The 24,628-nt window shown below is 39.2% G+C and overlaps 1 protein-coding gene across 6 annotated transcripts in view; it reads right to left on the reverse strand.

Moving 5' to 3' along the window:
* FAM174A (family with sequence similarity 174 member A) overlaps nt 1-23,617 on the reverse strand; it is a 53,849-nt gene extending 30,232 nt beyond the window's left edge. For 3 of the 6 annotated variants that reach the window (XM_052776196.1, XM_052776197.1, XM_052776198.1), the window contains exons 1-2: nt 23,339-23,617; nt 14,098-14,229 (exon numbers count right to left, since the gene is read on the reverse strand). In XM_052776196.1, the coding sequence (XP_052632156.1) occupies nt 14,098-14,229; nt 23,339-23,607 (401 nt within the window). In that variant the 5' untranslated portion in view covers nt 23,608-23,617. Of the gene's footprint in view, nt 1-8,230; nt 8,697-13,878; nt 13,992-14,097; nt 14,230-23,338 lie in introns of those variants that run through there. The other 3 variants (XR_008233384.1, XR_008233385.1, XM_052776200.1) reach the window with 3 other exon arrangements.
* Between the last annotated feature and the right edge of the window lie 1,011 nt (nt 23,618-24,628).

Here is a 24,628-nt window from a genome sequence, read left to right on the forward strand (position 1 = left end):
AGAAGTCCATGCTGGCTGACAACAGACAGGTAAAAAAAAAAAGAAAAAAAACCCAACCCAAAACCTTGGGCTACCAGCCAGCTCAGCCAAGCAGCTAGTAGTAGAGTGCTAGGGAGTATATTCTGGAAGGAACATTTCGCTACAATGTGGGCACCCAGCTCTGGCTGGTAACATCAGTGGACTGATGCTCTGTCAGTGTTGATAGTATACCCGCAGCCACACAACTGTGCCAGATGTATCCGTAACATTATCCAGAAGTATCCTTGGGATAAAAGCTTGTGAGTCCTTCTGTTTTCATCATTGTTGGTACCAAAATACCACTTCTCCGATTAAGAACATATAGGCTGAACATTGACTTTCCTTCTGTGTTTCAGGACTTTCCGCATTAGGCATGAGAAAGTGCCATCTTCTTGCCACAACCACCAACACTCTTGTGAAAGTCTTGCTGTAGTCAGTAGTTTATTTTGTAAACTTCAAGCTGGTACAAGTAACTAGAAAATATGACTTCACCATGTCCATAAAGTTCTTATAGCATACATATTTCATCCTTATGATCTCTTACTGAGATCAAATAACACCTTAGGTACTAGATTCCTGATTGCTAGCTAGGGAGAAAAGAGACATGCATACCTTGGAGGCTTTGCTGCAGATTTTTTTTAAGGGGATGTTATTATTTCAGTGCATGGTCACAGAGTCCCTGACAAGTCTGCCATGCAGATTTCTAGGATACATGTCAACAAGATACGATTTTGAAGGGTGCAAAGGACATTATTGGCACAAGCAATAATGATCAAAATAGTCTATTATCAATCCAAAATGGTCTTGTTGGTGAAAGGCTAAGCTTGTACAAAGCATGTACTCTCTTCCTTCCGCTATTAGAGTTGCAACTTCACTCTGAAGCATAAAGTTTATATTGGCTCCTCTACATACAAGACTGTAGTCCACTGTCAGTCTGATACTTTAAATGGAAAATATCCTCCAAACCAAACATTCAAGTTGAACCCTGAAAATATCAACTATTATCACCTTGCCATTTAACTAGAAACAGATTTTAAGAAGCTGTAGATTTAACTTTGCTAAATAAAACACATTCACAGTACCCTTCTCTTGCTTCTGCCCACTGGAGAATGGCATGTATGCTACCCAACACTGAACTTGTGTTTGCTGTGAGAAAAGAAACAAAATGACAACCCTAAATGTTTCAACAGGATTTTGGTCTAAAATTTCATATTCAAGGCAAGTCTCACACTTTGGCATAAGGCATGGTTACTTTACTACAGTGACCGTTAACATCCCTTGCACTCAAAAGCACAGCTGAGGTGACAGAACAGTGACAACTGCAACTTTACCCAGCTAGATGGCCTGAATCTTCAATCCTAAAATTTCCTTTTTCTGGAAGAACTGTTTGGTTAAAGTCCTAGATTACGAATCAGAGGGGGAAAAAAACCCTCAAAACCAAACCTTTGCGACTTGCAAATTTTAATCAGAATTTTGCCCTTTTATGATTTTAGAAAGAAGACAAAACTGAATCCAACATGGGAATTTTTATGTTAATTTAAAATTTGAAATGTTAAGAACAATTTTTTTGTGATTTGAGTTACGGTACCTAGCCATGCAAATGGGCAGAACATTATCGGCAGTGTTATAAATTGAGAAAAATATTTTAATTTCACAGGTACTGAAGACAGATCTATCTGCACCAAGGACAACATAGTTTATATTCGAATAGCAAAATAAAGAACAACACATTTTATAATTAACATGTTTTTCATATATCCTACTTTAGTTTTCTTTTTCTTGAAACTTGTATCAACACAAGTGAATTTAAGGGTTTTTCTTAAGGACAGCTAGAGTTGCCACAGTAATCAATTAAAACAATAACCACTCTCTGGTATTTATATGTAGAAGACTATAAACACTTTAGTTACATCAATATTGCACACTGGAGCTCAGGTATTTCTGTATTATGTTAGTAGAGACCATATAACATTGCAGCCAGAATCACCACAGCTGCTCAGGCAAACAAGCCCTGCTCTCATAGCACCTCTGGGAAAATGAATGCTGTCATGTCCTAGCTTGGACTAAACAAAGCTCCAGAACCTCCACCCTGCTTGCAGATGTAAAGCAGATGTGTAGTTATTCATATTTAATTTAGAATCCATTTTCTGCATGTTTATTTTCTAGCATTGAACAGTTCCGATGCTGCTACAAAATCTAAGGCCGTAAATCAATAAAAGTTATTTCGAGCACCACAATTGAAAATATGACAACTTCTTACCTTTTATATAGGTAGGGGAGGAAGGAAAAAGGTTTTAATTTCTTATGTTTGTAAAATTCAGGAAATGGATTGAATGCAAATCACGGAAGTTACACATAAGCCTCCAATCACTGAGCTAACAGCTAAGACTTCAGACCATCCACTTCCATCTCCTATGGGGGAACACTGTGTGTAAGGGGAAACACCAACCATTATTTCGACAGCTGCAAATCCCAGCAGAAAAATTCAAACATGCATGCTGCACTCATAAGATGCATAAGTGATTAAGGCCAAGTATTGCCTCAGCAGGAAAAACAAGTTGTTAACTACTGCTGTCTGAGAACTAAATCTACATGGTGTAAAACAGCACTTCACAAATATCTATGAATCCAAATAAGCTGTCTTGGATAAAAATAGGCATGTTAAATAGGCCAGATAGAGTACTGAGCTGATGCAGATAGGCTGCATTCAGTATTTAAGTTGGCTTATTCCTGGCTTGGTTTCTTTGTATGGTCCAGCATTGCCATATACCCAGATACAACATGCATAGAGAAGTTTTAAGATTATATGTCATTTAGCATGCTTAAGCACACTTTAATCAAAAGCTTTCACTGCAACACTACTGGGGTAGATTGAAAGCCTTTTACATTGTGCTAGCAACCACACAGAGAGATTAGTGTGTAGACAGTTGATTCCCCATTAGTCCTGTCCATAAATAAAAAAAAAAAAAGGCAGTGATCTTTTGCAGGGATAAGGATATGCGGGCTATGTACACTGATATCACACACATACTTTCCATTGCTGCCATCTCATAAACAGCACCATCTTCTCTTTTGAACACTGCAGTTCATGGAGCCTGTGAACAAGCCAGTTCATTTCCAGAATGAAATGTATTACATACCTACACTAGTACTACAAAATAATTTGAGGGCGCTTTGTTTAGACAAGACTGAGGGGGAATATAATGATCTTGAAATATATGGCAGATCTGCAATAGAACAAAGCTCCTACCATTCACTAAGTGTAATAGGCTTTGAATTACTAAAAACAAGATTTAGACTACACATCAGGAAAAACAAAATTAAAAACCAATTTACTAGAAAGGACAGTAAGCTTTGAACTAGATTTCTCAACTTACCTAAACAATCTTCATACTTGGAAGTGCAAGACTAACTTTCAGAAACATTGCAACAATGTCGGTATATTTGTTCCTGCTTTGATTAGTAGGTTTAACGTACATCTTCACAAAACTGTGTTTTCTGTGTTTAGAAAGACGAGGGGCCTTTGGACTCTGTCAGAGTACAGAATAAGAACACCTGTATTTGGTCTGAACAGAAATCCACCTAGCCATGCATCTTTTCTTGGTCAGTGGCCAACGCAGGTTCAAGAATAAGATCAATGCAAATGTATTGCACTTCCCTGCAGAATGTCCAGGTTTCAAAACATTTGTGGCATACAGGTTTTTGAATGAAGTAATCTCTTAGAGAAGTCTGTGCTAGCCTAAAGTGTCTAAAACTAGGAATTTCATAAAGATTCCTCATAAATACCATTTACCTTACTTACAAGCTTTTTTGCTGGATTTTTTTTTTTTTTAAATGCTGTGGAAGCAGTAAAGAGTCTGTTAGAAATGAGTAATTCTTTGTACAATGCACGATCCAGTTGGATAGCTGTTGAACTGACCCTGGCTTTTCCTTAAAACATGAACAATAAAAAGCTTTGGTGAGAATGTGTACTGTTTCATCCTCTACCTTTATGGATCAGGTTTTCTGAAGCTACATTGTGTGAATCTTTGCTTCTATTAAACAGAATGAGGCTTAGGGAAGAAGATCAATAAACAAAGTGCCCTTTTGGAATAACAGTTCAAAAAGATCTCTGGCATAATTTTTTTGACCTCAGACTATGTCCTTGCCATATACAGAATCATAGAGTATCTCGAGTTGGAAGGGACCCATAAGGATCATCAAGTCCAACTCCGGGCTCCTCACAGGACTACCTAAAACTACACCATAAGACTAAGAGCATTGTCCAGGCACTCCTTGAACTCTGACAGGCTTGGTGCCATGACCACTTCCCTGGGGAGCCTGTTCCAGTGACTGACCACCCTCTCGGTGAAGAACCTTTTCCTAATGTCCAATCTGAACTTCTCCTGATGCAGCTTCATTCCATCTCCTCATGTCCTATCGCTGGTCACCAGAGAGAGAAGATCAGCACCTCCGCCACTGCTGCCCCCCTTGAGGAAGTTGTAGACTGCGAGAAGGTCACCCCTCAGCCTTCTCTTCTCCAAGCTGAACAAGCCAAATGACCTCAGCTGCTCCTCCTAAGTCTTGCCCTCAAGATCTTTCACCATCTTGGTTGCTCTCCTCTGGGCACACTCTAATAGTTTGATGTCCTTCTTATACTGAGGTGCCTAAAATCGCACATGGTACTTACTCCAGGTGGGGCCACACCAGGGCAGTGTAGAGTGGGACAATCACTTCCCTCAACCAGCTAGTTATGCTGTGCTTGATGCACTCTGGGACACAGTTAGCCCTTTTGGCTGCCAGGGCGCACTGTTGACTCGCATTCAACTTGCTATCAACCCAAATTCCCAGATCTCTTTCTGCAGGGCTGCTCTCCAGCCTCCCCTCCCCCAATCTGTACGTATAGTCAGGATTACCCCATTCCAGGTGGAGAATCTGGCACTTGCTTCTGTTAAATTTCATAAGGCTGGTGATTGCTCAGCTCTGCAGTCTAATCCAGAGTTCTCTGTAAGGCCTCTCTACCCTTGAGGGAGTGCACAGCTCTTCCTAGTTTAGTGTCATTGGCGAAACTATTTAATGTACATTCAGTTCCTGCATCCGGATCATTTATAAAAACCTTACATATATTGCATATTGTACAAAGCATACTACCATAAGCATCCAAAAGGTTTGTGCCAAAAGCATAAGCCTTTTGGCTTATACTCTTCTGATGGAAGAAAGCAGGAAATCACATGCAAAAGATTTCATGATTTAAGAACCTCATTTGAACTTCTCCATCCATCCTGATATCTTCAAGAAATCTCATTTTACTGTGTCTTAAAATAAGAATGCTTCAAGATGTAAGCTAAACAGTGCAAGCCACTTGGAATAGATGAGCAGCTGTGGACACAGAAAAATCACACAAAAATCTCAGAGGACAGCACTCCGGAGAGATCTGGGTCAATTCTGCAGGGGTTTAGCAGTTAACAACTTGGAACAACATCATCAGTAGTATCATGACACAAAAAGTTTGTAGCAAACAGCAGTCTATTCGAAAACTATGAAGCAATTCACTCACGCTGGTTCTTTAGAGACCTGGGTCTTTCAGTTGGCTGATATATTGGAGTCCTTTCCTGGCTCTTCCTGGTCAACAACAAAAATAAAAATGCTTTCTGCCTCTTCTGACTCATGAATTTCTCATTCCCATACCCATTCATAGTATCTGAGGGTGTATACTACATTATCCTGTCAAGGCGCTGAACTAATACCTTCAGACTTGATCAGGAACTACATATTCTTGTACATGCTATGTCTTGAATTGCACTAATTAAGAAAAAAGTCACAAAGCCCTAACAAACAATAATAGATATACCATGACAGCTTTAATACTGTAAATTTGTAAAGGTACCTTTTAACTACCTTTTTTCTTTGAATATTCCAAGCTTTTTCTCCACATTCCATTTCTGTCTCCAGAAATTCAAGTTATTGAAGAAATCTAGCCTCTCCCCCAGCTTATTTCCCATTAAACTTGGGCTATATCATATCCTTAAGGAGCTTTATTTCAACACATCAGCTCCCATTCTTTACTGGCCTATTAACATCTTGACTCAAATAGGAATAAAACTTTCCATGCATGGCTACTCAGTTATACATTTCATAATTAATTGTCTCCATCTTTTTAACCTTGTGTTTTACATCAAATTGTAAAGTGGTAAGTACACTTGATATAAACTTTAGTCCCATTTACACACAGGTCAGTTACTGGCCTCTGGGGTGGCATACTCTTCCCAGAATTTTTGAAAAAAAAGTTAGACTACCATAAGAACAGCTTATCAGCCATAGCTCAAAATACTACTGATGATGTTGCACATATCAACAGGGGCTGCACATAATTCAGAGCAGATTTCCAACTGTTAAGACCAAGACACATACAACACTGGTTATTTTTGACTAATTTTGTGTCTGCAAAAGCAATGAGAGCCAATTCAGCTATTGAAATTAGATATGGTCTGAACGAGGCTGAAGAAGTTTACACCATGGACCACGTAGTATCTGGCATACCAGAAAACAAAACTGTCACAACTTATTACTAGTTGTATGACTGCCTTACAGATGTTTATCTTACAAAACAGATCCACATAATTTTTGAGGCATGAATCCAAGAAGCCCACAAAATTGTTTGGAAAATTTGTTGGCCCCCCCCCGCCACCGAAAATTTGCTTAGAAATGTAAATAACCTGTTCTATTTTGTTTTTCCTTCAGGAAAATCTAAAGATTTACTTGCAGGAGATGCAAGAACTTACAAACTGAGTGTTAGCATTTCCAGTGTTTCTACCATACTTAAACAGTTCAAGTATCTATGCTTAGCAAGTGTAACAGCTGCTGAGGATGTATTCAGCTCAAAGCCTACAAAGATTCTACAGAATTAAAACAACTAGTTCTAGGATGTCAGGAAACAGTCTCTACTTCTACAGCTAACATGTGGCACCACTCAAAAAATTAAAGTCTAAAGAAAGACTGCAATTACATTTAGTTTTAACACTGATGGTCCCCTTTATATATGGGAGCAACATGCTTTGCCTTTTGCTGTTCTTCACTATGTCTCTAAATTCCCCAACTAAGCCCCTCCGAAAATCAGTGCTGTGTTTTCATTTCAATTTTATCTTTAAGTATGGGCAGAAAAAGTTGGGTACAAGAGGAGAGGAAGCAAAATAAAGACTTGCATCTATTGTAAATACGATATATTTCCTAGCTGTGTGTGGCACATGGGCAACTGTAGATGAAAATGACCTTGGGAGGCTGAGTTGGCATCCATTACTTCAGACCTCATCTGAGTTGTTTCTAGGGCAAGTAAGTAGGTTTTAATACAGCAAACTGGCTGGTACAGAGTTAAAAAAGTCTACCACAGACACCCTCCACACCCCATCACTGTAGAAATAACCTCAAAGACAAATAAGGTATTCCAGTTTTGTTCAAACAGCGAGAGGGGACTGAAGGATCAGGAAAAATAATCCCTCTTTCCCCACAGCCCATAAGACAGGAACTTTCAGGAAACACAGCCAGCCCCACCAATACTGCTATAGCAAGTTTATGCCTAGATACATACAGAATTAGCAATACATTTACACAGTAATTTTAATGAACTGGAATTTGAACATTTTGTCTGCATTATCAAGATTCCTGTGGAAACTTCAACACATTTAAAAAAAAATTAGGTCTTCCAGGTCTTAAAGCTTGGTCTTTTAATTTTTATGGCACTAACTAAAAAATAAATGTAATTGCTGGAAGCCAACTACATTCATGTGAATATTACTGCACATTTCACAGTAACAGCTACTTCTGATGTCACTTTCTCATTTTAATGTTACAGCAAATTTAGTATTTGACCTAGATTGTTTAGAGAGCACAAAATTAAACAAGGCTACCCAAAGGCTTATCTCTGCTTCACCACAGGTCTGAACATTGACACCACGTGGACTACACCAGCAGCACCCTGAAGTCAGTAAGCAACAACTGTTCACAGAAGTTGAAGATGAACCTCACAAAAAAATTGACTCAATAGTTGTAATCAGTAGTCTTAACAGCAAAAAGATGTTGCAGTACTGTGTTTTACAAGATTATATTAACATCTTTAAAATCTAGTGTTGAAGTATCACACCAAATGCTAGGAACACTGTATACAGTTTCTATTTGTTCACTAAAGTTTATACAAAACTTTTAAATTCAGTTTAAAAAAAGTCTCAACACAAAAGGCAGTAGTTTGGCTTTTTATTTGTAAGGAATAAAGCATCTCCTCAACTAAAATCACATTCTAACAATTCTGAGAAGTCCACAGAGGATATGCTTACTTACAATTTAATATCAGCAAAAAAATTTGTTAACATTCCAGATTACTGTAGAAAAACTGTATACCACACTTATGGCATACAAGATTTGTAACAAGCAAAAAATACCCTGTTTTAAAAGTAATCACCCTTCCAAACAGGTTTTCATTTTAATGCACTCTCTTTCTGTAGGTTTTACATTTAGAATCCTCTATATACAAAAAGGTACAACAAAATGGTACAGTATTCAATGCAACAAATTAAGGATGCCATAATATACACAAATTAAATTAGTCCCCCCAACTTGCATAACCTCTTGCTTCTTATTCCTCCCATGAAGCAGCCTCCTTCTCTGGTTCTAAGATTAAGTTCTTTCACTGAAAGGCACGTACTTCTCTACAACAGAAGAAACAGATGCATTAATCTGAAATACCCTGTTTCAAGGGGAACTTTAGCCTACATTTTTGAAGATGAAACATTACTAAAAAACCCATAGAGACGTAACATTTTATTATTAAATTTGCCTGTAAAAACCTGTATTTACCATATTACTGTGGAGCAAAGTGCCATAAAACTCCATCCATTTAAACCTCCCAAATAGAGAGACTTACAAAAAACCCTGGGTTTTTACCATGTTGGATATATTTTTGAACTTCCAAGGCTCCTGAGTTCCTATTCAAATTTTGGTAACTCTTGGTAGCATTCCATAACTGGAATGCTATCAAAAATAGAGTAAGTGCTTTTCCTTGTGCCTTGCAGTACAGCAAGTAGTTTGTGTGTAAAGTGATTTAATGAGTATTGTAAACTACTAGTGTGATATACCTTTGAAAAACAAGGACATAATATTAGGATACTATACTTCAGTTGACATGTAGGTAAAGTTGCATGGTGAGAAACTAAAGGTTAGAATTTCAAATTTTGACATTTAATAGTATGCTATTGAACAAAATGGCTAAAACGTCCCATTCAGGTAAGCTGCCCAAAACTGAAGAGGCACAGAGATTAGTGACATGGGTGATGACGACAGTGGGAGTACACTTAAATTGTATCTATGTCACAGAAGGCACTGTGGACTTTTTTTTATATAGCTCTGAAAGAAAACAGTAACACTTGAAGTAATAACCATTTCAGGACACCAGTATACTAACACCGCTGTGCTGGTTTTAGGAAAGAAGACAGTTTCTCTGCCTAGCCTTAGAAAGAGTCAAATAGACTTACCAGCTAACCCAAAACAAGCCTATAAGGATTTCTAACATATGCATACTGTGCTGTAGAGTATCACCTTAAAAAAAAAAAAAAAGCTCAACTGTTTTAGTCAAGAAAAACGAAAGAGTGGATACTACTTAAGCCTATTAACAGATCACAAAGAAAGAAGGAAAAAAGACAACTATTTGCTAGATAAAACAATCCTTATATATAATTTGTTGTCCATAACAAATGTATATGAACCCACCAGAACACGTAGATTAGAATTTCCTGTAACTGCATTTAGTTTTTTAGTGCCTTCCATTTTAAGTTATGAGTGTAAGAAACTGATGAACTGAATAAGCTCACTGTTGACTGTAGTTAAGCAAAACTGCAACTGTGATCTACTTAACAAAGGACTAAACCCAAAAACCATTAAAGGCCCCTCTTCCTTGTTTCCTAATTAGTTGCTCCAAGCCTGACTGCTATTTATACCACCTTAAAAAAACCCAACCAACCATACCTCTGAATTCTGCAAATGTCAGGACAAAGTGTAATGACATCTCCTGAGAATATCTGAGTACCATTATCATCAAGTTGTCCTCTGCGAGTCTGATTACTTATGCATTTTTTACTCCCTTTGGTCATTCTCAGTTAAGCAGTGACATGAAGACTGATTAATAAGCGTCAAAGGAGATGCAAAAGACTTAGTTGAAACACAGGGAAAGAAATTACATGAAAAAAGTACATTCCCAATTAAGGATTTTTTTTTTTTTTTTTAAATTACACTAGTTTTCAAACTTCTCTCCCAGCAATGCTGTTGCTTTGCAAAGTTTGCACGGTATTTTATCAAGCTGTTCTAAAGAGATATGTGGAGCGCATTCACATTGTTCAGCACTGTTTTCCTCCTACATACAAACACTGTTAAGACAAAAAGTAACTTTTAAAATTTTGAGAGCTTCTCTCCATAAAGCAGAACACAGCAAGCTCTCAACATACATAAACAGAGTATGTTCACATTATTGACTAAACATAACTGAAGTCCTTGTTTTCACAAGCTCCCAATATCAAGATAATGACTTTGTTAATTTAAGCACTTACTGCTGTTTCAAGATAGCTCAGAAAGCAACATCTCCTTCCTTTATTATGTATAGTTATTCTCTTCTGAAGGTATTACTTCTCATCCATTTTGTCAGTTTTCCTCAGCAAGTTAACAGAAACATGTTGAAATTAAGTTTGGTTAGGTCACTCAATTACTCCAACACAATTATTTTTCTTGCAATTTGACCGAAAGGTTGACATTATCATCTCTTCTGTGAGCAAATGTCAAATTTTAGGTCATTTTGCAGCCCCATAGGGCAGAAATAAAGGTATGCCTACACCACAGGTTACATCAATCTATTTACTCCAGACTATGACGTCTTCAAACATTACATTCTCTCCACTTTTTCTGGGCTCTTTGGACTTTAGATCAAAACATCAGGTATTACTTTTTCAGCTGTAGCTGCTGCTTTTAAAATCAAATACTACTTATCTAGCAGAAGTTCTTTCATCAACAAAATACCACACTGTGTGAGGAACTGTATCTATTAAAATAAATACTTGATTTATCTTAAAATAGCTAAGCCATCAGCTACATGAAACACTGCTACTGTATTCAAACTGTTTGTATCACATGTCACCCAAAGGACTATTTTAAAATGGTCTGGATCAGTAATTTACTTTCAAATACTTCCAAATTGCCTGGTATAGCTAAACTAAATGATGATTTGCTGCAGTACTTCAACTTAAAGAGGGGCTGAGTATTTGGAAATTAGGACAGGGGTTTTTTTGGTGTGTGTTTTGTTTTTGTTCTTTTGTTTACAACTACAACACTAATAATGTGAATTTTTTTGTAGTTATCACAGTTAAGGGCAAGTGCGGTTCAAAGGCTGCTGGTTATAGTTATAAAGAGTTTGCTTTAATGCAAGTTAATATCTTCATCATAAACCGAATTAATTTCAACCACAGAACCATAAAAGTGTAGTGGAAAAAACATTAATTAAGGACATAATTTGACAAAATCCATATTGGGACCAGAGGTAGGGCAATCCGTAAGGCAACCACTTCACTGAGTATGAGTTTCTGAGATAAATTGTGAAGGGGAATGAATTGAGTATGCTCTACCTGATTGAATAACCATGATAGAAATATATAGGATCCTTGGTACAGCCCTATTTAGATTTTAGAAGTTCTCAGCTTTGTCTCTTAGATTGATAGGCAGTCAACAAGCATATATACACCCCAGCATCACCCAAGAATGTTTGTGTGGCAAAAAGAGAAAAGTAAAATAAAAATAAGGACCTCAGTCTAAACCATACTTCCTTTTCTTACCGTTTTCACTTTTGTTTTGCCCTTATACATCCTCTCAGGGACAAGAATGAAATACCCAAGAATGAAGTAACTGAAGTATGTAAACTTTATAAGAACAGTATATAGCTGCTTTACATACTTTGGTTACTCCATAAGCCACTGCAAGACTATGATTGCAAAATGGATTTGTAACCATTTAAAAATACTGTGCATATTAGCTACTGCTACAGTAAAATACTTGAATGAAATTTTTTTCTCCCTCAAACTGAAGTGTTTAGAAATGTACAGGGGGGAAAAAAAAAAAATCAGAAATGTGCCCTCTCAAAACCTCTGATATTATTTTAGTCAACTTTCCCTCTAGGGTTTTCGTTGCTTCTATTTAAGGTACGCAAAGAAGGTTAAAGACACAGACACAATTACTTTGACACTTTGGGGCTGTTTTGTAGCTTCAGACTTCAAAAACACAATGTTGTTTATCTTAATATACCGTAAGCTTCAAGCTACGAATTCTAGATTTATCTCCAGAATGAATTAAATTCAGACAGCAACCTACTAAGGTAAAAAAGTAGGGTTAAAAAATGCATGCTGCCATTTCAGTGTCTGGAAAGCTTAATATAATCTCCCCAAAATTTCCAAAATAGGTAAATTGGAAGTTATTATAAGCAGTTGAAAAAATCAGAACACTTATCTACATGCGTAAGACACCATATTTAAATACCACTTATTAACACAGCCTCCGTGCTAGAAGACACAGTGCATATACCTATTTAACATAAGAATATAGTCCCTTCAGATAAAATATGGCTTCTGAGACATAATTAGCTCCTTGAAATTTAACAACAAATACAACCATGCTTAATCTCCAAATAAGCATACTAAAGTATGAAGTAACCTCTATCACTTGAATACAACAATACTGTTGTTGATTGTATACTACTGTTTGTTAATGATGACTAGCCATATTATCATGTTCATTCCTAGTAAAAAGGTTACTTGATACTCCTGTAAACAAACATTTATGAGGAATATCATGTTAACTGGTTATCACATACCTCAGTCTAATAAGTATGCTGAGTTACAAGTTAAAAGATCAAAGAAAGACATCAAGGAATTCCAGGATATAATGTGACAATTACCTATTACATAATAGGCATAATTTATACTGGAACAAGACTAGTAACATGGGGTAACTGTAAGTGCCACATGACTCTCTAATACAGGGGAGCGGTAAGTGGAGATATTCCAACCAGTTTCTTCTAATGTATGGGGGAGAAAAAAACGAAAGAGTGACTTTGACTTATGAAAAACATTTAACCTGAAAGATTCCCCCTAAGGAGACAAAAAAGACTGAACCTTTCACTTCAAGTTCCAGAACTGCATCCAAAGTTGTTTCCTGATAAACAGCAGAATATCTGACTTACTACTCCAATACTTTAATTCATCATGTATTTGAGACATCATGTATTGCATCTGCTGAATTGTTTTGCTTGAGACTTAATTCAGTTTCACATTAAACAGTGTTGAATCAATTACTAGCTGTGACTGGCAGAATTCATCATTTTATCTTTTCTGATACTTGACAGCAGTCCTCACTATGACAATTCTATCAAATTTTTTACTATGTCTTTGCATGTGCAGTGTGATGGCATTACTCAGTAAGAAAACTTTTTTTTAAGTTTGAATTGCATAAGTTTAAGTTTGAATTGATCACAATGTTTAAGTGTAAGGACAATAAGGAAATACAAGAAAATTTTCCTGTATCTATATATAGTTTCAGAGAGTGACTTAAGAATATGAACCTTTCTATGCAGCAGTACCAAATCTAAAACTTGGTGCAGGATCATCATCAACTAACTGCTGACTACTTTAGCAATGAGAAAGCAGAATGAAGCTGCTGGAAGACAAACTCATAGGACAGAATAAACAGGAAAAATTGAGGAGCCTCCAAAATAAAAAATAAAATGAAGAGAGGTAAGAGATAGTTGTCAACTTTAACATAAGCTTCAATAATGACACTGTATTTGTAACAAAATTATCCTACCTTCCTCTCCATTTCTCTGGAACTCACATGCTGAAGACAAATGGTGTTTATCTTCTTGCCCACTAAATTCTTGCCCATTTAAAATTCAAGTGATCTTGACATCCCTTCTCCAACTACATGCATACGAAACACAGTAGTGAGCCTTCTCAGTGAAGATGCTTATCATCCATACTCCTTCACTTTTATTGCTAGAAGTACATTTGGCTTATATATACGAACCTTCGAGGATGATTGGCATCAAATAGTGTTGTATCATCATCATCATCTTGCTCTAACGGGGTCAGCTCCATGTTTTCTATGTTTGTATCCAAAACTCCGTATCTTCGAGTTTTTCTGTGTCGCCTTCTGAGCCTGAAATGTATTTTAAAACATTTAAGTTCTATAAATTCTTCTTTGTTTTCTATTCCAACAACACAAGAAAACTATCCCTTAAAATACAGCTATATTGATACTTATCATAAATTTAAAAAACTTAGTGTATGTAAAGTGTACACACTTAGCTCTATGAAATTCAGAGGTCAGACAATTCTAAGTGTCAAGAGTTTAAACGAAATGATTAAGGCCAATAAGAATGTCATCTGTAGTTTTGTACAGAATTACTGTAGTGAATAGAAAAAGCCTATACAGGCACTTGGCAGCTAAATGCAAGAGCCAGGTAAACATACATGCAAAAGCATACTTCTAGCAGATCCTACAATGAGAAAAAAAATTGTTTTGCCACATATTCTCTATGTGTTTTATGCATCTCTATAGAACAGCAGATCGAATCAAAGAGAAACTCAACAAAGCTATAGCAAAGACGTAACACCAGTCATGGGTGACATTGAAACTTTTTATTATCATTTGTGAAGTCTTTTATAGCTATCAAGTCAAAAATATTTATAATTACACTTTGGAATAAGAAAGAACTTGTAGAGTCAATGTCTTATATGCTTCACAAAACACAGAAGGAAGCAGAAGTAATTCACATCTCAGGATTAAGCACAGTGCTTATCATAGATGAACAGACTGTTTGCATCAGCTTTTCCTACTTTCCGTGGCTTCTCTGCATGGGCCTGGGTCCCATGTGAGCCCCACGCACATTAAACTGTTCCATCTGGCTTTGCAGAAGTATTCCTATATGCATCGAATATACCTTGCTCAAGTCTTTTAGGATCAGGAACTTGGACCACTAGCCACTCAGCAAACACTATGCAAAGCCATCTTTACAAAATGCTGACAGAGTCACTTTCAGCTACTGTATACTTGCAAACAGCAGCTACATGAAAGCTATTGGACTTAAAATAAAAAGAATATGCTTTCCAGGCATTCAGTGCTAAACTCAAAGGTGGCAGTAGCCCTTCCTTTTAGAAACTTGAGAATTTACAAATCCAAGCTAGGTGCGCCTAGGAAAGGTGCCTACAACATTCACGAAGTTCAATACTGGATATTTCAGAGCTAATAATAAAAAGGATTATTTATGTATAACATATGCTACTATAGTATGTACTATGACACTATGTATAATATATTATACTATTACCATACTGTGCATAATCAACTCTCTGCCCCACACTGAGGCACCACTTTAACCACCTTGTAAGAGATGTCAAATATGACATCGAGACTCTCAGCTTCAGTTTCTGTCCTGAACTCTGGCATGCTTAAATAATTTTTTTTAATATGCTTCTTGGAAAAGCATTCACCGTTTCACACCAGGGCAGCTTTGAAAGAACACACAGCAGCATCCAGTCTTGGTTTAGACTATACTCCAGTGAAATAGACCTCCTTTTGGAACTGAGAAGCCAATGTAACCTTGTTAGGATGGGAAGGCATAAAACACAAACCTTTCTTCAAAGTGCTCCAACTTTGATATTATAAAAAGAAATAATGAGCATGATCATTTCCTCTGCCCTAAATTATGATTTGAAACAGCAGCAACTGTTGTGCCAGGCATTTAAGTGCTTTAGCACAACTTAAAGTACCTAACTTTATTGTTTAAAGCTAAGGCTAATAACAAAGAAGCAAATTTCACCTATTGGTTCAAGACAAAGTTCTTTCCATTTTCTTCCTTCTTTTCATCTGGCCTTTAGTCCTCAACATAGAAAGAAGTTGTATACTTCAAAGCACGAAGTATAAGAGAATTCTAAAACTTTAAGAGGAAAGTGTGATGAACAATATGGTTGTTTCACACATACCACTTCTTTTGTTTTGTTTTTACTACAGTAGAAGCTAAGCAATTGCCTCTAGGACAAGCACTCCCAGATATTCTAGCAGACTAGAAAGAATTCTGAACACAAATAAAATAGGAAATGAAGGAGAGGCAGTTCATGGTATTTGTATAGCCAATATTTCTGTCAATCTCACCATAGACTTGACTTTACTTAATGGGGTAAAAAGGAAAGTGAGCTGTGAGTGTGAGTCGAGAATAACCTAAGACAGTAACACCAAATGTCCAGATTGCAGATAATGGAAAAAAATCTTATCACAAGGCTGGCACAAATTTCTAAATTCAAACAAATGCTGTTGAAGAAGGGATAAAAGAATTACTTGTGACACAAAAACTTTCTCTGTATACAGATTAGTCAAAAGACTAAAGCTAAAAGAATACTGGAGATGCTTATGCAACATGCATGTATGTTCATAACTATGACACTAGAGCAGTGTCATGAGTGTTAACAAAAACTAACTTAAAACCTTTTACTCTGTGACCATTAGGAAGAAAACCTAGGACCAAATCCCAATTTCCTTAAAGTCAGTAGTGCTCTCTATGCCTCTCATGAACTTAATAGCGATAATTTTTATCTTTGTAGTTACTACGGATACCTTGGGGTCTAATAAGATAAAGTTATGAAAATGGATTTAAAAGTACATAAAAAGTTAATGTTAAACTTCTATATACTCAGTCTCAATCCTTCCTCAAATACAGCTAACAGCAGTAGAAGAATCCACAAGCAAATATGAACAGATATTACCTAACTAACATCAGAGACAGCATAGATAAGACGACTGTTAAACTAAGAGAAGAGCTAAATAAAAGAAACTAAGAAATGTTGGTGTAAAAAAAAAATAAAAAGCAGAAAGTATGTTAATAAAATGAGAACTGAAGCAAAACAACAGGTCAAGTTTCAAGAACATCCAGTGCAATGGACTTGGGAGGGTGGGAAGGGTTAAAAAACCCCACAGGGTAAGGTAAAAACCTGTTACTACATAATATGTGACCTCCTTTTTGGGGGACAGGGGGGATACAATTCTAAAACTGCTGATAAAAATTTCAAAATCTCAGGCAGTTAAACGTTAGCTTAGATCCCAGAACTTCCTTGTACAAAAACATATTATCTCTTACATAGCCCTAAGTTTTTTTGAATGCTCATCTGGTGTTATCATATACAAACCTCTTCTGAACATGTCTGCACCAAACAGTGGCAGAAGAATCATTAAAAAGCAAAAAGCAACAGGCGAAGGTACCTTTACAAGAATTTTCATTTTTACAAAGTCTTGACAACTCACTGATTGCATCAACACATTGATAGGGTATATCTTGAGAAACTGCGGTATCTTCATTGTCAAATGCTACTTCAGTTAGAAGAGGCAAACTTTTTTCAAGCAATAAAACTGTTCAAACAATTCTTACCTGAATCTGATACCAAGTAAAAGGGTCACAGCAATACTTGTCCTTAACTCCATCCAGAACATTAAATTAGCATAATAATTGTGTAAAGATATTTTTTCCAAGGATCTTTCCATGTATTTTCTGTGTAGAACATAGTGTTGTAGGATTTGCAGGATAATGACTGCTTATAAGCTGATCTAACTTAAACAGCCTCTAAATAATGTTCACCTTCTTTTAGGGAAGTCCTGAACAAAGGAGATTTAAACATAGCCTGAAACAACCTACTCCGTCGTTAGACTGTACCAGAGTGAAAAAAACTACACTCTACTGGCAAAACCTAGCGAAACAAAAAGAAAATAGATTTTTGTTTTTTTTCTCAAACAAGATGGCTTTTCAATGCTAATAATCACACAAAGAAGCTAGTGCTATTCATCAAGTCTGCAAATGCTTTCCAAAAAGTTCAAGACTTCCTCATTCTACTGTTAGATGATTCCACTCCATGCAAATTCAAAAAACTTAAATTTAAGAGGCTGGGATAAATCCATGCTGTGCCATGAGTGAAGTCCCACTCTAGGAGCATAATCAGCAGTACATTTTCTTAAACTAAGACTGACAAATACAGCAACACTGGCCTAACATAATTACTTAGATTAATAAAAGATTGACCAGGACTCACAATACATATATCGAATTTCTATCATGATTACACACATCATATATGGTATAGTCATTGCAAACTGCAAGCTTAACATATAAATGTCTCTAAATGCTAAAAAGAAATCTTAGCACAAAATGACATTTTCCTGTAGTCACTTCCACCTATATAAGAGGAGAGCAAACAAGCTATATTACACTACCCTAATTTGTCCAGGTGTAAGGTAATACACTTGCAGCAAACCACAAACACTTTAAACAAGATCAGTTCAATAAAGTGGTAATTGCTAATCACCCTGTATTTTTAGGTAAAGTGTTTCTACTAGAAGCTTTTTACTGTTAGTAAACTCTACAATAAGCCAACTTCCTCAACTCATCACTCTTCAGCTTCACAATATTTTAGAAGATTCTGAGAAGTATGTGCCAAGGAAATTGCAGCTCTCCTATCACCTCAACCTGCAGACAAATCTTACTTACGGGACAGTATATGCCTTATCAAAAATGAAACTCAGATTTTCTTGCTCAATAGTTGCAAAGGCAGACTACTTTCAAATAGGTGGATAAGTTATGGGAAACACTCACAGCTCAGCAAAAACATCATGGAAGAGTTCAGTAACAGTCTGTGTGACAGAAATAAGTTTTGTCTGTCCCACACTTGACCCAGGGTTGGGAAAGTTCCATCCTAAAGTTTTCTCACACCTTGTGCTACAAAACACGGTATACTTAATTCACATTCTCCCTTAATGCTTTTTTTTAAACTAAATTCATTTTTCCTGAACTATGAGCTATGTCCGTTACAAAAAGTATTCTCATAAAGTTATTACTTGAAGTTAACTGAGCCTTTCTTCTGCAAAAGGCATGCATGAGCTACAGATTTCACACCCATGAAAGACATTCAGTAATCATCCTCCAAAAGGCTTATAAATAACTTTCCAGAAATTTGTTTTATATTAAAATCATAATACACAATTAATACTGAAACATATTTTGGATGACTTAGCATGGCAAATTATGTAGCACACTTTTCTCTAAAAAGAAGAAAAGCTATTTCACCTCAACCGCTACACCTGTTTTCTCATCACCTCAGAAAGACTGAAGATTTAAGGGCATGCACTTCTTCTTACACAAGCATGGAATAAGACCTTTATCTGCAATAGGCTTTAAGTTAAAAAATGAAGAGTCTCCAGACAGAGTAATAGGGAGAAAAACCAAAAGGATGTATGAATTGTAACTTCAGCTCTTCTATGCATCATGAAGGGGAATCACACACATAAGGTATTTTACATAAGCATCAAAACTAAGAAGTAAAAAAGGAAGTAAAATTACACTGGTAGACTGAATAAGGCATCACTGTGTCTGCATTTTCTTATTGCTAGCTGTGATGGATCTGCCGTATGATCTTGGTGCTACATACTTTATTCTTTGCAAATCTTCTGTTATAAAAGGAGTTATATATATACCAGAATAAAAACCCATAAAAGCCAAAAACTTCTATTGTAATTGGCAGAATTAGCTACTGCAGCAAAACAAGCCTGTGCAAGAAAGACCTTCAGTCCAAGGGACTCTAGAAAAGACTAAGGCTTCACTACAATAAAAACTTTTTTCACCAATGTGATCGAAGAAAAACAAAAAACAGTAACAACATCAAAAGAAAAAAAATACTTCCTCACTGTGAGAGTGGTAAAACACAGGAACATGTTGCCCAGAGAGACTGTAGAATCTACATCATTATGAGATATTCAAAACCTAACTGGACAAGAGCTGAGCAACCTGCTGTAGGTAACCCTGCCATGAGCAGGGAATTGGACTAGACAATCTCCAGAGCTGCCTGCCAGCCTCTGCCACTCTGTGATTGTCCATTTCAGTTGTCACAGCTACCAACAATACCTCCCAAACTAAGCTTCTTAGTGTACCAGGAGAAGGAGAGGTGCAAGCAGCCCAACCTGTATAATGAGGTTGTTCAAACAACAAGTCCCCATACAAAGCCAGAAATGAAATAAAGATTTCTTTTTCCTGACAGAGAAATTGCATCATCAGCAGTATCACTTGAGACGGTCAACAGGAGATTGCTATAGTTTACGTAATCATTCCCAACCAAAATTCATCTCCTACATGGAGAGAAAATATGTGTTAGCCACATTAGCAAAGTTCTATCAGCTTGCACAAGATTTTCTTGAAAATATATTTTCAGGGCACCATCTTCAAAGAAAGTCACATGGCTCTGAAAATAAGAAAAGTCATACGTTAGCAGAATGTATAAAATTGATAAAGGAAGAGATTGCTACCTTCCTGAATCAGGCAAAGCTTTGGCTAAAGGTATCTCAACAGAGACTAGATAGATTTTCCAGGTAAAGTCATTACCAGAACTTGAAAATCACTATTTTTTTATTTTAAAATTACATGTTTCCTCTGAATAAATGAAGTTGAAGGGGGTGTATATATTAAGTTAGAATACAATAGTGTATTTCAGTTGGAAGTGACCTAAAATGACTATCTAGTCCAACCACCTGCCTGACCAATTCAGGGCTGATCAAAAGTTAAAAGCATGTTATTAAGGACATTGTCCAAATGCCTCTTAAACACTGACAAGCTTGGGGCATTGACCACCTTTCTAGGAAGCCTGTTCCAGGGTTTGACCACCCTCTTGATAAAGAAATGCTTCCTAATGTCAAGTTTGAACCTCCCCTGGTGCAGCTTTGAGCCATTCCCATGCATCCTGTCACTGGATCCCAGGAGAAGAGCTCAGCACCTCCCTCTCCACTTCCCCTCCTCAGGAAGCTGTAGAGAGCAATGGGGTTGCCCCTCAGCCTCCTTTTCTCCAAACTAGACAAACCGGAAGTCCTCAGCTGCTCCTCACAGGACATGCCTTCCAGCCCTGCCACCAGCTTGGTTGTCCTCCTCTGGACGCATTCAAGTACCTGAACATTGTTTTTAAATTGTGGTGCCCAGAACTGCACACAGTATTCATATTCAAGGTGGGGCTGCACCAACTCTAAATAAAGTGGGATAATCACCTCTTTTGACCGGCTGGTTATGCTGTGTTTGATGCACCCCACAATGCAGAGGTTTGCCCCTCTGGGCTGCCAGGGCACACTGCTGACTCATATTGAGCTTACCATCAACCAGCACCCCCAGATCCCTTTCTGCAGGGCTACTCTCCAGCCACTCCTCTCCCAATTTATACTTGTGCCCAGCGTTACTCCATCACAGGTGCACAATCCAGCATTCAGACTTGTTAAATTTCATCCCATTAATCATTGCCCAATGCTCCAATCTGTCTTGATCCCTCTGCAAGGCCTCCTGTCGCTCGAGATGGCCACCTGCACGTCCCGGTTTAGTATCATCAGCAAACTTACTAATGGTGCTTTCAACTCCTGCCTCCAGATCATTGATAAAAATATTGAACAGAACCGGCCCTAGAACTGAGCCCTGAGGAGCACTGCTGGTGGCTGGTTGCCAGCCAGATGTAGCCCCATTCACTACAACCCTTTGAATTCTGCCCTTCAGCCAGTTCATCACCCAGCACACCATGTACCTGCTCATCTCACAGTTGGACAGCTCGTCCAGAAGGATGCTGTGAGGGACAATATCAAAAGACATACTAAAACCCAGAAAACCAACATCCACCACCTTCCCTTCATCCACTAGTGGGTGACCCAGTTGGAAGTTTGTAAAAAGCCCTGAAGCTTTTATGTCTAATAACAATTCATATGATTTTGTCCTTAGAAAATCTTTCAAAAGGAAACTGGGCGGTTTGTAGCTAAAATTTCTTATACAACCATTGCCAAAAGTATTTCAGCCACAAGTTCAAATTCAAAAGCATATGCTTCATCTGTTCCCAATTTCAGAAGCAAGAGGCAACAGAAAGATGCAGCAGAATTACAGAATAACAACATGAAGTTTAACCTTCCTGTTTACAGTAGCACCTAGAAGACAGCACTTCAGTTTCAAATGCAGAACAGCAACCTTCCTATTGCCAAAACCAGAATATCAAATACTTGCCACTTATCCAGAAAATAATGGCAGTAGATGAAAATTTCCTTCTTTATTTATTTGGCCTTTCCATAGTACTACTCAGAGCTCCAAATCCAACAGGCTCCTGTTAGGAAGAACAGGAACACTGAGAAACACTCTTCCTTAAAAACTTATGCCTCTTCCTTTAAGATATAATATCATCAAGACATGCATTCTAATGAAAATAAGATTGAAGGCTGCTCAAGAGTGATCTGTAAGAGCTATGGAGCAATCAGGATATCCTAGTTTACTTGGACTGCATGTCTTAGTAATTGGCCCACACAGACCACCGTCTTTCAACTACCTTCTTCAAATGAATGATGAGAGTACTGGATGCATTAACCACCAGTATATCCAACTACAGTGAAAAGTACATAGAGAACCTGCTGCATAATTAATGTGCTTTATGCATAATCACACATTTGGGCCTTGCTTATCACAGTTCACAGTTTAAGCATGAGAGAGTGCAAGTAAAATTGCAAGGACAATAAAACACAGTGACAAACGCTGTAATTAACTGTAAAAGCACGTGGAGTTATGCAGTGAATAGTTTCTGTGAGAGTCATAAATGCAGCTGACTGGTAGCACAGGCTTTTTAAGGGCCCTTTCCTTAAGAAAGCACAAAATATCCTCTATTTTGAAAAAATATTTGAAAAAAATTTTGCTGAAAAAGAAAGCACAAAAGGAAGATGTTTACTGACAGCGAATGGGAGATGGATAAATTCGGTAGCTCAGCAACACAGAAGTTTGCAAACGGGACAAAAATAACCCACGGAACGTACAAAATTAAATTCCAGTGGACTGACAGATGTCGGTAATGACAAGCCCACTTGAAGAGAACAGGAGGGCGCCAGGAAAGGCCCGGCGCCGATGAGTGGCATCACTGCTGTGAGCGGAGCCCGACCGAGCACCTTTCCGCCCAGACGCGGCGGGCAGGCGGCACCACCCGCTTCCCAGACGCCTCAGCCGGCGGCGCCCTCCGCAGGCAGCGGAGGCAGGCCCTGCTCGCCGGCCCCTAGCCAGGAGCCGAGCGGACCTCGACAGCCAGCACAACCGGGCGGGCCCGGCGCGGCGCTGGCAGGAGCGGGGCCGGGGCCGGCGCCGGCCCCTCGGGGGCCCCTCGGGGGCAGCAGCACCTCCGCCCGCCCGCCCGCCTGCTCCTCGCGGCAGCACTCCAGCCGGCGCGGGCCCCGCCCTCACCGCACGGTCCGGATCACGAAGTAGACGAGGAGGGCGGCGCTGGCCAGCACCAGCACGGACAAGGCGCGCTGGGTCATGGGCTGGCCCTGCTCGGGCGGCGCCGATACCTCGGCCAGGCGGCTGCCGCTTCGCGTGGCGCCGCCGCCAGCCACCTCCGTGGGGCGCGGGGAGGCGGTGGCGGCACTCCGGGGGAGAAGGGCCGCCACCGCAGCCTCCCCGCAACCGGCAGCCAGCAGCAGCCCCGCCAGGGGCCACAGCAGCCGCCACATGTCGCCCTCCCCGGCCTAACCACGGCAGGGCCTGGCCGCCGGAAGCGGAAGCGCTCGCCGGACGGCGCCCGCCGCTGCCATGGCAGCGCCGGGGGGCAGCCCGCCCCGCCCCGCCCGGCGCGACGTCACGGCAGCCGGGGGCGGGGCGCGCTCGGAGCCGGAGCGCGGGGAGGTGGGAGGGGGCGCGGGTTCCCCCCGCCCGCCAGGGATCCTGCCGCCCCGGCACTGCGGCCTGCTGCCGTCTGCTCCGGTGGCCCGCTCTCCTCCTGTCGCCCCCAGGCCGCCCCCGCTGAGCGTCCGCCGGGAGCGCTTTAGCCGCTGCGCGTGTGGCCGGGCGGGGCCGGGCCGGCCGGCTGGCGGGCCCCGCGGGCGCCGGCGGGGCAGGGGCGGGGCGGGCGCAGAGGCGTGGCCGCAGGCGGTGGCGGCCCCAACTGCCGGCGGCTCTGGCCGCTGCCTGCGGGGCGGCCTCCCGGCTTTCAAAGCTTGGAGGTAACTGTCATGGGTCAGGCTTGCATGGGACGTTCATTTTCTCAGTTGTGACAGCCAGACGTCGAGGATCCGGTGATGAGGTGCCAGATTTGTGATCTGCTCGGCGTTTCCTGTATTAAGCCTTTATGCGAAATGCTTAAGGAAGGATAAGCAGAGGGGGGGATTGGAAAATGTTATCAAAGTCTTTGTAGATTTCTTTCTTGTTGGTGGGTTTTTTAATCATTGAAATGCATAAAGTTGTTTAGTATTCAAGTTGGGTGTAAACAAACTTCAAGTTTGTACATAAAAGTTTGCTTTGAGAGAGCTCTTAAGATAATTCTTCAAAGAAATGTGACATAACTTTGAACCTGCATGTGGAAATTGATTTGACAGTCATATTTAAGTTTTTTAAGTGTACCTACCTGTTAGTTACTGTTGTCTAATTTATTGCTTGGAGCCAAAGACAGGAAAGAGAAAAACAAGTGGTGACATTCTGTGATCATCCTGGTATACAGCAGCATTTGAAAGAGGCATCTTAGGGATTGTCGGGGTT

Source organism: Harpia harpyja, chromosome Z, assembly GCF_026419915.1.
Source record: "Harpia harpyja isolate bHarHar1 chromosome Z, bHarHar1 primary haplotype, whole genome shotgun sequence".
Taxonomy (NCBI): domain Eukaryota; kingdom Metazoa; phylum Chordata; class Aves; order Accipitriformes; family Accipitridae; genus Harpia; species Harpia harpyja.